Source organism: Penicillium vulpinum, assembly GCF_028829585.1.
Source record: "Penicillium vulpinum strain IBT 29486 chromosome Unknown utg000001l_segment0_segment0, whole genome shotgun sequence".
Taxonomy (NCBI): Eukaryota; Fungi; Ascomycota; class Eurotiomycetes; order Eurotiales; family Aspergillaceae; genus Penicillium; species Penicillium vulpinum.
In genome coordinates, this window is record NW_026643241.1 from 390,819 (window position 1) to 403,987 (window position 13,169).

Sequence of the window (13,169 nt, forward strand, 5' to 3'; positions counted from 1 at the left end):
CGAAGGTTCGAGGTATAAAATGGATGTATTTCTCCGCTATTCTGGATATCATCAACATTCCATCATTACCAAGCTGACCTCAAAAGTCACGGTGAGACTCATTGCCATCTCGCACTAATTAGCAATTGAGCTAATTTTTGCAACATTAGCTCGATCTGAAACAATGAAGTCCAACTTCCTCATCGCGCTCTTCAGCTTGGCTCTGGCCGCTGTTGCTGCTCCTACCGGTATGTCACCGGCTATTCCGGCCCTGTATTTGGTTAGAACGCTTTTAATCGGGTGATTATTATAGACATTGGTAAAGGACTTGGTGTCGGCGGTGGTTCCGGGTCTGCTCTGAGCGGCGGCGGCGGTGGCGGCGGTTCGATTGGCGGAGGCTTCGGTGGTGGCTTTGGAGGCGGCATCGGCGCTGGTTCTGGAGCCGGTGCGGGTGTTGGTGCCGGTGCTGGTGAGGGCATCTAAAAGGATCTTTTGAAGCTGGACTAATGCGCTTGGCGTTGTGAAGTCTGTTGAAGTGGTCTCCTGATATGATAATAGAACTGGTAATAGCAGTTTCAACCCTACTTGATTTGCATGCATGCACTTGTAGCGCTCAACTGGTTTCAAAGGGCGATTTGCTGTAGAGTAGAGGTCTTTATGATAGAAGAAAAGAAAACAGAGGGACCAAAGATAATAAAACTGCTAACGCTCAGCCCAAACTCCATTGTGATTCTTTTTTCTATCTTCCAGGATGTAATGTGTGCATGATACATGGGTTGCGTTAGAATGAAATGCTCTGTACGGGTCAAGAGTGTAAAAAAATGTAAACAAATGTAAAGGAACAAGGGGATGATTATTTTACAGCTCATCTTTGGGAAGATCCTCCTTCTCCTTGGGCTGATCCTTCGGTTGATCCTTGGACTGATCCTTGTCCTTGGCCTTGCTCTTCTCGGCCTCGGACTTCTTCTTTTCCTTTGTTGCCTTCTTGCCGTTGCTGCTGCTGCCGCTCTTCTTCTGCTGGCCAGCGGCTGAAGTCATCCTCTCGTACATGCGGTTAAGGATGCGCTCGAACTCGCGCAGCCGCGAGTCGACCTCCACAACAGTCAAAGCCGGATCATCAGACTCAGTAAGCTTCTCTTGCAAACTGAGCTGGGTATCGAGCCAGGGCTTAGTAGACTCGTAGGCCTGGGTGATGGCTGTGAGATCGGCAGGAGTGAAGAGGGAGTACTTGGGGCCTGTGGGCTTGGCCGTAGCAGCACTCTTGGTAGATGTGGTAGATGTGGTAGAAGATGATGAAGAAGAAGACGAGTATGGGTCCTCATCAATATCATTAAGACTCTCGTCAGAAGCGGCTGGGGTCTCTGAGCTGGTCTCTGAGCTGGTCTCAGTGGAGGTAGAGGTGGAGGAGGCGCTTGAGGCTGAGAGGGAAGACGAGTAGATCTGCTCGTCGTTGTCGATCTGGCTCTTGATCAATTCCTTCATGGACTCGGCGTTGGTAAGCATCTCCTTGAGCAACTGCACGCGTGCTGGACGGGTAGCGCTCTCCTTCATCCGCTTCAGTGCAGGGTTAACAATGCTCTTCAGCTCCTTGAGTTTCGACTGGAAATCGGCGGTCTTCGCATTGTCGCTCTCTTCGTACAGCCAGTCGCTGGCCTTGGAGACTTTCTCAGAGAGAACAGTCACCTGATCCGGCTTGACTGCCTTGACGAACTCCTCGTTATCGGCGAGGTCTCGGCTACGGTAGATGAAGGATTCCAATTCATTGAGAGCCTCCTCGCGCAGGATGCGCTCACGGTCGGAATTGTCGAAAGCAAGAAGGCGGCCGTTAATGCGACTGAGCTCTGCGACTGATGGGGCCGGAGTTCCAAGCGCCACGGACTTCAAGCTGATCGGGATGACTTCAAGCTTGACCTGCGGGGTGGCCTTTGCATCCTTCTTTGCATCCTTCTTTGAGTCTTTCTTTGAGTCCTTCTTGGCATTCTTGGTGGATGTGGTGGTGCTCTTGGAGCTGCCGGAGGATGTAGTGGAGGACTCCGTCTCGGGCTCGAGGGTGATCGATTCACGTGGTTCGCCATCTTCGCCGAGGGGCTCCTGCTCCTCCTTCTTGCCAAGGCCGAAGAAGCCCTTGACATCTTCGACAATTCCCTTCTTCTCGGCTTCCACCTCGCAGCTAACGGTTCCAGCCACAACTTCAGGAAGACCGTCCACGGGGCTAAGACGGATCGTGAACTTCGTGGTAATGTTTGCAGTGGTGCAGCCAAAGGTATCCTTGAGCTTGGAAACAGACGCAGTAAGGTTCAGGGTCTGGACACTGAGGATAGGCTGTTCTTTATCCTGGGTAACCTGCTGGGCGAAGCTGAATTCGAAATCCTCCAGGTTTTTCACAGTGACTTGCTTCTCGGGACCAACCTGGGAGGTGGCGGTAAACAGCTTTTGGTTTCTTTGCTTCCCGTCTGAGTTCCACTTCAAGGAGATGGGATACGAAGCGGCATCCCCAGTGCGGATATCCTTAACACGGAAACTAGGGCTCAGGGCAGCTCCTTTGAAGGCAGCACCAAACACAGCCGCCTCATCAGCGTTGACGTTAGTTCTGATCTTCTTAGCAGAGCCGGCAAAATTCTCCAACTGCTTCTGGACAAACGGGGTGCGTATGGCTCCACCGTGAAGCACGATAGATTCGATATTGCTCAATTGAAGGCCGGCTGCGGTCAAAGCCTGCTCAACCGGTGTCCCAATGCGGGCGACATACTCAGCAGCCATCTTCTCAAAGTTGGCGCGGCTCAGCTTGTACTTGAAGTTGACATCATCTTCGTACAGTCCCTCAAAGCTTGTCGAAGTCTCGGTGTTAGCGCTCAGAACCTGTCGGAGCTTCTCCGAATCCTTCCAGAGTCTGGACATAGTCTTTCCGTGTGCCTTGATTTCAGCTGTGGTAACTCTACCCTTGAGCTTCTTGTCCTCAACCAAGTGGGTGACCATGTCGTTCACAATAAGGTCGTTCAGGGAGTCGCCTCCAAGTGACTTGTCCCAACCAGATCCAACAACGTGAACTTCCTGGATAGTCTTGTTGAACTTGCCGATATCCTTAACCTTGCGGCTCTGGAACCGCAAAACACTCGCGGTGGTAGATCCAGCACCCATGTCATACACGATGTGGTATTCGGGCTTCTCGCCATCAGAAACGCTGGGGAAAGTACGGCTGGTGGCGTAGTTCAAACCGACAGCCAACCCATCACTGACAAGAGCCTGGATTTTCAGACCCGCCAGCTCAGCCGCCAACTCGAGGCTGCGCTTTTCCTCCGCGGTGTAGAACACAGGGTATGTAATGACGACATCACGAACATCGGATCCCTTTCCAGCCAACGCATCAGCATTAGCCTTGATCTGCTTCAACTGCATTGCCAGAATCTCCTCGACCAAGAATGCCTCCTTCTTCTGTGCCTCTCCTAGCCGGTTGCTACGGAAAGCAACAGAGCCACGACCATCGGGGGCGGTCTCTAATTGCAACGCAGGAAACCGGCTCCAATAGCTCTTGACCGCCTCCTCCTGTCCATCGTTGAATTGAACCCCCAATAGAGTCTTCAAGTTGATGTAAATATCATCCGGGTACCGAGCCGCGAGGGCGAGCGCATCACCACCATAGAACCGTTCGGGGAAAGGCGCATCGCTCTCTCTTGTAGGCTTGAAAGCGATAGCAGCGGACTCCTTGCGCTTAGAATCTTTGGTCAGGACGATCTCGAGGGGAATGCCGGGTTTCACGAGAGCAGCCTTGAAATATTCCGTGCCGATATCGATACCCAGGACGGCCGATCCGGCGGCAGAAGCTGGCCCAGCGAAGCTGAGGAGGAATACGAGGAATGGGAGGATCACGAGGGATAGCATTGACGAGCTGGATAATTGCCGGCGATTTAAGGACGCCATGATCTATGTTTTAATGCTCTGGGCTGCGGGAGTCAGCCAAATCGCGGATTTCAGGAGTTGTTTGTAATGCGAAGAGGAAAATTACCCTCGGGCGCACATATATAGACAAATTGACAAATATTCAATCACTCCACCGGTTTGCCGAATAGTTTGTCGGGGTTCGGGTGGAACTATGGCTATGCGCCAGGCGGACAGTCGGATGTAGCTATGCAATAACTCGATATTGGCGTTGGGTTGGGGAGTGAATCGTGTGGGAGAATCAACAGAAAAGGAAAAGCAGGCGGATGACTCAAAAACTAGGCCATTTGGAAGGTAAGGGTTACTGTGGCCACTTGGCAATAACGTAACTTGAAGCCTAAAAGAGCTGTTTGGATGAGGACACGGGTCATCATGCAAACACACCGGCCAATGTTTGATGTTTGCACTTCTTATCGTTATCGCATGTGTCACAGCCCTAATTTCAACAGGGCTGAATTACAAGACTACCTATGTTGTACTCGTTCTAATTTTATAACCAGATGGGAAACAGGTTGGAAATTTGAAATATCAATTCGTAAAATAATGTATATATGACTAGCATTAGGGTTCCCTGATTATGGATAAGGAGCGTCAAGTCATTAAGAAACCCATTAACGCCCGTCATCCTGGCGTCCTTCAACAATGGATGGATATGCCGAATATAATTTTTTTGGATGTTTTTGCTTTGTTTTTTTCCTTATGCGTAAAAACCATCGGCCGGTTTCTCCCAAGCGACTGCTTAGACCGATTATATCATTGGAGGGATCAACTTCCATAGAGATCAATTAAAGTAGAGCAAACAGAAGGGCGAGGCCAGGAATGAAGGCCGCAGCAGACTTCTGGAGGGCCGGAGCACTGTTGAAAGCAGGCGAGGAGGAAGCAGGGGGAGCTTCGGTGGAAGAAGAGACGGGTGCCGGAGCAGTAGGCTCTGTAGTGGGAATAGTGGGCTCAGTAGCCGGGAGGGTTGGCTCAGGAGCTGAAACAGTGGGCTCAGTGGTTGGAGGTACCGCGACAGAAGTTGTGGGAACAACAGGGGGAGTCGTGGGCTTGGTGGGAGGGGTTGTGGACTCAGTAGCCGGAGGAGGCACCTCGACGGAAGTTGTGGGAACAACAGGGGGAGTCGTGGGCTCCGTGGGAGGGGTTGTGGACTCAGTAGCCGGAGGAGGCACCTCGACGGAAGTTGTGGGAACAACAGGGGGAGTTGTGGGCTCAGTGGGAGGGATTGTGGGCTCAGTGGGAGGGATTGTGGGCTGAACGCAGCCCTCAGTGCAGGTGGAAACAGACGTCACGGTGATTGTGCTAGTCTGTGTCACGGGGTGAGTGTAGATTGATGTGCCGCTTGTGACGGTGCTCCAGGTCACTGATTTTATTAGCTGTTGTAATTGATAGAATATTCAGATTTTTACTTACCAGGGCAGGTGGTAGTGGTGTAGGTGGTGGTTATCACGACAACCGGAGGAGTGCTAGTTGGGGACTCGGTCTCGCATGGAGTGGTAGAAGCGGGAGGAGGCGTGATGGGAGTTTCGGTCTCACCAGGCGTAGTGCTACTAGGAGGCGAGGTAGGAGTATCGGTCTCGCAAGGAGTCGAGCTCGCGGGAGGAGCAGTGGGGGTATCAGTCTCACAGGGAGTCGAGCTCGCCGGAGGAGGAGTGGGAGTATCAGTCTCGCAAGGAGTGGAGCTTGCGGGAGGAGCAGTGGGAGTATCAGTCTCACAGGGAGTCGAACTCGCGGGAGGAGCAGTGGGGGTATCAGTCTCACAGGGAGTCGAGCTTGCAGGAGGAGCAGTGGGAGTGGTAGTGGAAATATAAGGAGTGGAGGTAGGTGTCACAACTGGGGGAGTAGTAGGAGTTACAACTGGGGGAACAGTGGGCGTGTCGGTTTCGCACGGGGTAGAGGTCTCTACGGGCGGGGGAGTCTCGACAGGTGGTGGAGTCTCAGTTTCACATGGGGTCGAGGTAGGCGTCACAACTGGGGTCGAGGTAGGTGTCACAACTGGAGGAGCAGTCGGTGTATCAGTCTCGCACGGCGTGGAGGTCTCAACCGGTGGAGGAGTCTCGACAGGCGGTGGAGTCTCAGTTTCACAGGGAGTCGAGGTAGGCGTCACAACTGGGGGAGTAGTAGGCGTTACTACTGGGGGGCAGTAGGTGTGTCGGTCTCGCATGGGGTAGAGGTCTCAACAGGCGGAGGGGTCTCGACAGGCGGAGGGGTCTCAGTCTCGCAAGGAGTGGTCTCTGCTGGGGGACCACCACCACCGTGACCACCGCCGCCGTGACCACCATCGCCGTGATCACCACCTCCGTGACCTCCGTGGTCACCGCCCCACCAAGGACCACCGCCGTTGTGGTCATCGTCACCACCGCCGCGGACAGCAATGCGAGCCTCACCAGCATGTCTGGGAGCAACGACCATGCCGGACGCCAAGGTCGCGGCATAGAGTAGAACGATTGAAGCACCCCGCATCTTGACTAGCAAACGAATGGTTGTTATGTGTTAGAATAGACAGGTCTCGTTTGTAGACCGGGCTAATATGTTTCCTTGAAACGAAGGACGATAGGAACCGTAGCGAGAGAGTTCCTCAAAAGGCAATATAACCAGTTCAAACAATTCCAGGAACGAGGCAATTCCAGGAACGAGGCTGGGAGTAGACGGGGGGATACGGCAGGCTTATATATTCCTCTTAGATTAGATCTCCTTAGATGCCCAAATCCTGTTTGGTTGGCTTGCTCGGTAGCTCCGATGTGTGGTCATCGGGCTAGTGTGGACCAGCCAGCATCATATTGGGCAGTCAAAAGAGACCAAAGTCAGAAAAAAAGTGGCGATCATATTCTAACGCCAACCAGGACCAACATGAACGGCCAGTAGTCAGTCGACCCGCATATTTCCAACGAAGAGGCTGGTGTCATGGTGTATAGTGTACCGGAACCCGGATGCATAACTAGCGCACACGGGCCCGGTTGACTAGACGACCAGGTAGTCTTAGCCAATAATAACGTGACCAGGTCTCAGATATTGACTTGTGGTTTGCCAACCTTGAAAACCTGAGTTGAAATATGTCAAACTCAAAGTGTTCAGATCCCGATGGGTGGATCAATTGATTCTGATGATGCAGGTCGCTTCTTGGCGTGGATAGCTCTGGGATGTTCCATCACAGTAAATACATGCCAATGTTAGTTAGTCTGGGATTTTTGTGTTTTTTTCCCCTCTTTTCTTTTTGTCTTGAGATTCTTCATATGGAGTAATATGAAAACATTGGAATGTTTCTCCGTCATGAGACCGAGCTATGAATAGCTCCCGTCTTAAGCTCGGTCCACCCCATGTGTCCAAATAAGGTAGCCATGGAGGTGTGGGGAAACCTCACGAATGAAATGCATATACTAGAGAATAATAATGATAGACTCTGGTAAGGCATGAAAAAGGTCGGAGAGGAGGGAGTTGGTATCGGTGATACCCGTTGTATGAAAGTCAGAATCCAGGCCATCGCAAAATGGCTGATCAGTTTTCTGTGACTGGGAATATACAAAGTACACCTGGGTAACTGTGTGCAGAGTGATCACAACACGAGACGTGCCCCTGCAGGTGACGTTACATGCCAACAAAAAAACCAACAGTCTTGTAATGGGCCCATGTAAAGCCAATGCGAGACAGTGGACATGGCCTTTTTTCTCGTTTCCCCTAACATGCAGGGAAATTTCCGATGGTCCCCGCAATCGGCACCCTCTATGGATCTTACTTGGTGATGTCAATGTTATATTCCCTCTTTTCCTTGTTTTTTTTTCTATTTCTTTTTTTTTCTTTGGCTGTTAGTTCTATTTGTAATATCTTCCCGTTTCTATTTTTCTTTTTCGACATACAAAGTACAGACAATACCCATGGAGGTTACGGAACTCGTGAGATTGTTCTGTTATCCCACGGCTTCTGTGTCATAAGAAGTCTATGGAGCAAGGAATCTCCCAGTCCAGATTACTGGAATTTTCAATTGGACTAATGACGCTCCCAATCTTGTTTTGGCACAGAGGGAGAATGATAGTGGGGTAGAGCATATCTGCCCCTGTTGTTGTACAACATACACCACGTAGGTGTTGTACATGAACTTACATTATTGCCCGAGAGTGACACAAGAAAGCAAGAAGGCTTTGAAATTCTTTCTTAGAGACGTGGGACTCATTTAGAAAATGCGGGGGGTGTTGTTTACCAAGGAAACATCTCATGTCTTCGAAGTACTCCGATGTATTCCGTAGAATTAGGATATGTCTTAAAACTATCCATGCCTCAGGGTCTTGGAAAAAAACCATAATACAGTACTCTGTACTCCGTAAGTCCCCAGCCTTTTTAAATTGCGGGGAGTGAGTTTAGGAGGCTGGTCCACTGTGCATGGTATTCCCGTACAGGTGGCGCATATATCCTGGCCATCACACCCGAGCAGATAACGGTGAACACTACTCCGTACATTTGGGGTGATACTTTATACAAAGTGGGCCTTAAGCCACAGAATCCTTCTAGGTCCTTTTTTGGGGAACAATTATTACTCCGTACACGATGGTGGTGTTCCGTACTCTGTATATTAGACCTCAACAATGGGAGGCAATTATCAGCCGAAACCGGCTATATACCCTGTCATTTTTTTTTTTTTTGCGATGATCTCAATTTCAGTTCTTTCTAGTCATCATCGTCGTCCGACCCACTACTCCATCCCGTCTCGTAGTACTCTCGAATCTCGCCAAGTCCATTTACCAATGCCTCTCGCTCATCAACTGAGACAAGGCGTGCAGCAGTTGCCGAGATATCCTTGATCCTCTGAGCTGTCCGCGACGAGGCGGTCAATGCGGTAAACACATTTACCCCGGTACCTGCCTCGGGGGTGGGGAACATATCATGCGGGAAACTGTCAAGAATAGGCAACCTGAGTGGTGTGTGGAAACTATAATAGCGGTATAGAATGTGAGCGTCCTGGCTGAGACAGAATAAATGCGCAAAATGGGGGAAACATACCTTTGCAGCATCGCCTCTGAGTTGTATCGTCTGAGTTTGCGAAGGTGCCCAATGTCCCTGTCCTCCGTTGACTCGCTGTCCCTTTCTGGTTGGTCTCCACGGGTTACTTGGACTTGGTTGAAAATATGAGCGCCCTTGTACTCGCCATTATAGGCGAAGTCAATATCAAAGTCAATTTCCGCTTTGGTGGGCCCATCTTCGTTGGAGGCTTGCTTTTGACCGTCATTAATTTTGATTTTATTGATGGAAGATTGCAATTCGAAGATGGTGTGCGTGCCATCTTCCCCAGCGAGAGAGGCCTCAAAATGCTGGTATGGCCGCAATCGGGAAGGCAGTGTGACTGTTTCAATAGCTGAGGCTAACAGGGCGGTTTTCTGCCATTCTGATTGGCGATCAACATTGAGGTAGCCGGGCAGCTTATGCGGAAGGTCGATAATTGGAGAATAGAGCGATGCCAGTTGGGAGATCGAGTAGAGTGACCTGGCCTTATTCGTATCCTTCTTGAACTGGTGATGCTATACAAAGTTCGAAACTTAGCCAACCGAGCTCGCGATCCTTCAAAATGGCACCACTGTGTCACTTACCCGCTGTGTTCTGGTACCGTCCTCAATAGCCCAGACCCAAATACTTTTCTTTCCAAATTCATCTCTTAGTCTTTCCATATACTGGGCAGTGAATCCGCCCCAAGCATCGTCTGATCCGGAGAACAGTTGCAGTGCCCGCAAGTGGTCACATTCTTCGAGGAGAGGTCTCAGGTCACGATCCAGCAGGTCATGCTCCTTATCAAGATTTTTGAATAACTCTTCTCCAACATTCCAATCCTCGAAAGGCAGGGTCTGTGAGTTCAGTTCATATTCATTTAGCTGAACAATAGATCTTGGATGATAGTACACTCTGTTGTAATCTGACCAGTAGCGTACAGACTCTGAGGTCAACCGGGGGGCTGGAATGCCCAAATCCAAGCTTTTCTGATATTCACTTTGTTGAATCGGAGTTTGCTTTTGGACTATCTCTCGTCCATCCCTATCAGACATTAGTTTGAAAAACTTGTCCATCAATTTGAGCCTCGTACCATAAGCCTTGACCTGCTGTAGAGTCTTCACTCAGCTCGTAAAGTGCATTGTATCTGCGCAATGTTCCAAACCCGCCCTTCAGATCATAGATTACTGTGCGGGGAGTATAAGTCTCAGAGCCATCTGCTCCAACACCCGGTCGAAAGTGAACATCATGATCAACATCAGACTGCTCTCCGTCATATGTGAAGTATGATTCCTAATTATATATCAGACCGAAGTTCGTAGCTTCCCGTAGATGACAGTACCTGTAAATTCCAAAAATGTGTTGCTAGATAGTTAGCCCGCTGGCCAAGCTGAAGTGTAACAATCTCATGCATATTGATGGATGAAAATGACCCTCGCAGTGTAGCCCCTCAATAAATTTTGATATCGACAATGCCCACCCAAAGAGACGCACAGACATAACCAAAATATGACGCTAGTCCTGATGTGGGGAGTACCACACGTGAGTATCTAACCACATGTGGGAAGGCGCAGAGAGTCACCAGGGCAACAGTCACATGATCCCTCCAAAGCGGGCAATAAACATCCATGGATGTTTCTGTGGGTGCGTCACCACCCTAACTCCACAACGGTGATTTTCCCTCGTGAATCTCCTTCCTCGCTCCTGTGATGCTTCTTTGACCTTGTGATCTTCATCGGCTGGATCCATTACTCGTCACGAAGCAACCGCGATGGAGTCTCCAACACGTCCTATGTTGAGCCCCTCAAAAGCGCTGCATCCGGTGTCGCCGGAACGCATGAATCAACAAACCATACCCGCCTCTCCTTCGCTACCTTCTGATCTCCTCACACTACACCACAAGAACACCCGAGGTGTTTCAGAAGTTCAAGCCAAAGTGGCGTTCCTAAATGGCCTCTCTCGGGGGGTAGCCCTGCCAACTCTGCGGCAAACACTGCCGCTCTACAACGTGCTATCCTAGGCCGCGAGGAAGCCGAATCTGCCCTAGCCACCGCACAAGAAGATTTATCCGAAGCACAAACACGAGAACGCCGGATCAGTGAACGCCTCGAATCATTGCTAGAAGAGCTACATGGAACGAAAGAACGTCAGGCCCACGAACGATCAATTTTCGAAAAAGAAATCCGCAAAGCCCGCAAAGAAGCTTTTCGCGCTGGATCGACCTTGGTAAAACTTCAAGAAGAATTGAAACACGCGAAATCAGAGGTCAGAGGACTGAAAGACGAACTGGGAGCAGAACGCGAGGCGAAGAACAAGGCCAAACAGGAGGCATTCGAACGCGCCTATGCTCTCGCTGGTCTTACAGAGGAACTTGAAGTCCTGAAAGAAAAATTCCGCGCCCTCGAAACAGACAACCACTCGAGCACCCTCGAAGTCCGCGCTCATGAGATTCGGAAAGAAGACTTCGGAAGATTGTCGATAGCAGAAGGCGACCTTGCGTTTTTGGCCACCCCGCGCAGGCCGAAGCGAGCCGCTGCTGGGTCTATTCGCTCCCCAGCTCCCGCACACGAAGAAGATCACGCAGAACCCACTCCCCCCAAACGTCCACGTTTATCGGACTGTGTACCAAAGACGGAGAGTGAACAACCCGCACCCGAGACGGCCGCTGAACTAGACGAGAATCTGTTGGAGGAAATCAAAGAAGAGCTGGACTTGGAGCGTCGTCGCAGAGTCGCAGCCGAAGACATGGTGCATTTCCTGAACATTGAGTGCCAGTTCGAACGCTGCTCTTGCAGGCTTGCTGAGAGCCAAGGTCGTCGCTACATCTACGACGCTGATTACTATAACAAATTTCAACGGCCTCAGATTGAGGCGGAAGAGAAAGCTCGTGCTCAGCAAGCTGCCGAACAAGCTGCTGAACAAGCTGCCGAACAGGCTGCTCAACAGGCTGCTCAACAAGCCAGCATTCAGCAAGCTCTTGAGGACCAAGCTCATCCTCACCCGGCAAGTACGCCTGAGGCCAGTCCTTCCCCTCCTCCACCCCCAGTTCATCGATCTCCTATCCACCAGGTCACCATTCCCCAGGTGAGATCTTCTCAACACAGCATCCACCATGAAGAACCGGAGCCCAGTCGTACCCCTCTGGCTGCGCCACCCGTTACTGTCCACCATCACACCGCGTCTACTATGAAGGCTGAACCTACGGATCTCCCCAAGATGCAGATGCCGGCCGAGCCTCTAGTTACATTTTCTCCGGAGACCGGCACCTTCACGACATTCCCATCCCCTCTCCGAGATAACGTCAGGCCTCTGCGTTTAGATTTCTTCGACACACCCGATCTCGCAGAGCCTCAGCCAGACATTCACACAGGTCATATCGACGCCTCTGCATCACCCGACCAACAGGTTGACTCGTTCACCCCCCTCCGGGGAACCGGCTCCGATTAGAATGGCCCGCCCCGCCCCATCAGATGGTGCCGCTGAATACTCGCGTGCACCACTGTCTGTCGAAACAAGACCGTCGAGACGTGTCGAGAGAGAACCCCATGAATACCGTCAGCCCATCAACCCCCCAAAGAGAGTTCCTTCCCGACAAGAGCCACAGCGCACTTCGCACCCCGGGGTTCCCGACATACCTATCGACCGCGAACAAGCACTCGCACAGATCAGGGCGCGACGAGTCCGTACCCATAGCAAGCAGCGATCAGTCAGTGCCAGTGAGCCTGGCCGTGCAGCTCGCACTTCAGCAGGATCTAACCCGACTCCTGCTCGGGGACCTCGACGGCTTCCCAACCCCAATCTTCGGGCTGATTCGAGGACCGAGAACGAGCTCGGTGAACGACGAGATATGAGTGCTCCTGTTCGGATGTTCCGACGTTAATGAATGCTCTGGGGCGTATGTCTCATGATGCATATTTATGTCTTTCTTTTGCATGGTCTGCCGGTGCTTATTGTTTCCTTTAATACCCCCGGCGCTGCCTCAATTTTGTCTTTATTTTATTTGGATGACGATTGGAAGCAATATGTTTTAATTTTTTGTGTTTGGATTCTTTAGCTCCGATGTTATGAGCCTCAGTATATACGATGGATTTAATCCTCCAACTGCCTGTCCTTCCCTTGATGCAATTTCGGCTTCAGTGTCGTCTCTGTCCTTCTTCCCACATTTTCTATGTCTCATTTTTGGTCTTCTGTACATAGATTTCGATTATTCCGATTGTTAGATTGAATTTACTTTATCATGATCACAGGTCTTGATTAAATCACTTTAGGTCATGTATACTAGACCT

At 50.8% G+C, this 13,169-nt stretch overlaps 5 protein-coding genes across 5 annotated transcripts; 2 read left to right on the forward strand and 3 right to left on the reverse strand.

Moving 5' to 3' along the window:
• Window positions 1–163: 163 nt before the first annotated feature.
• Window positions 164–462, forward strand: N7479_000152 (uncharacterized protein; the record flags this gene model as incomplete). The annotated part of the gene is made up of 2 exons (XM_057247850.1): window positions 164–227; window positions 293–462. The coding sequence occupies 2 exons, from the start codon at window positions 164–166 to the stop codon at window positions 460–462; spliced, it is 234 nt and encodes a 77-aa protein (XP_057112282.1).
• A 375-nt stretch (window positions 463–837) lies between these two features.
• Window positions 838–3,897, reverse strand: N7479_000153 (Hsp70 family protein; the record flags this gene model as incomplete). Its single annotated transcript, XM_057247851.1, has 1 exon — window positions 838–3,897. One exon carries the CDS (start codon window positions 3,895–3,897, stop codon window positions 838–840), a length of 3,060 nt encoding a protein of 1,019 aa, XP_057112283.1.
• An 803-nt stretch (window positions 3,898–4,700) lies between these two features.
• Window positions 4,701–6,375, reverse strand: N7479_000154 (uncharacterized protein; the record flags this gene model as incomplete). Its single annotated transcript, XM_057247852.1, has 3 exons — window positions 4,701–5,275; window positions 5,326–6,021; window positions 6,246–6,375. The coding sequence occupies 3 exons, from the start codon at window positions 6,373–6,375 to the stop codon at window positions 4,701–4,703; spliced, it is 1,401 nt and encodes a 466-aa protein (XP_057112284.1).
• A 2,196-nt stretch (window positions 6,376–8,571) lies between these two features.
• Window positions 8,572–10,297, reverse strand: N7479_000155 (misato family protein; the record flags this gene model as incomplete). The annotated part of the gene is made up of 5 exons (XM_057247853.1): window positions 8,572–8,833; window positions 8,905–9,419; window positions 9,489–9,927; window positions 9,977–10,176; window positions 10,226–10,297. 5 exons carry the CDS (start codon window positions 10,295–10,297, stop codon window positions 8,572–8,574), a joined length of 1,488 nt encoding a protein of 495 aa, XP_057112285.1.
• A 357-nt stretch (window positions 10,298–10,654) lies between these two features.
• On the forward strand, window positions 10,655–12,763 carry N7479_000156 (uncharacterized protein; the record flags this gene model as incomplete). Its single annotated transcript, XM_057247854.1, has 3 exons — window positions 10,655–10,824; window positions 10,854–12,296; window positions 12,331–12,763. 3 exons carry the CDS (start codon window positions 10,655–10,657, stop codon window positions 12,761–12,763), a joined length of 2,046 nt encoding a protein of 681 aa, XP_057112286.1.
• Window positions 12,764–13,169: the final 406 nt, after the last annotated feature.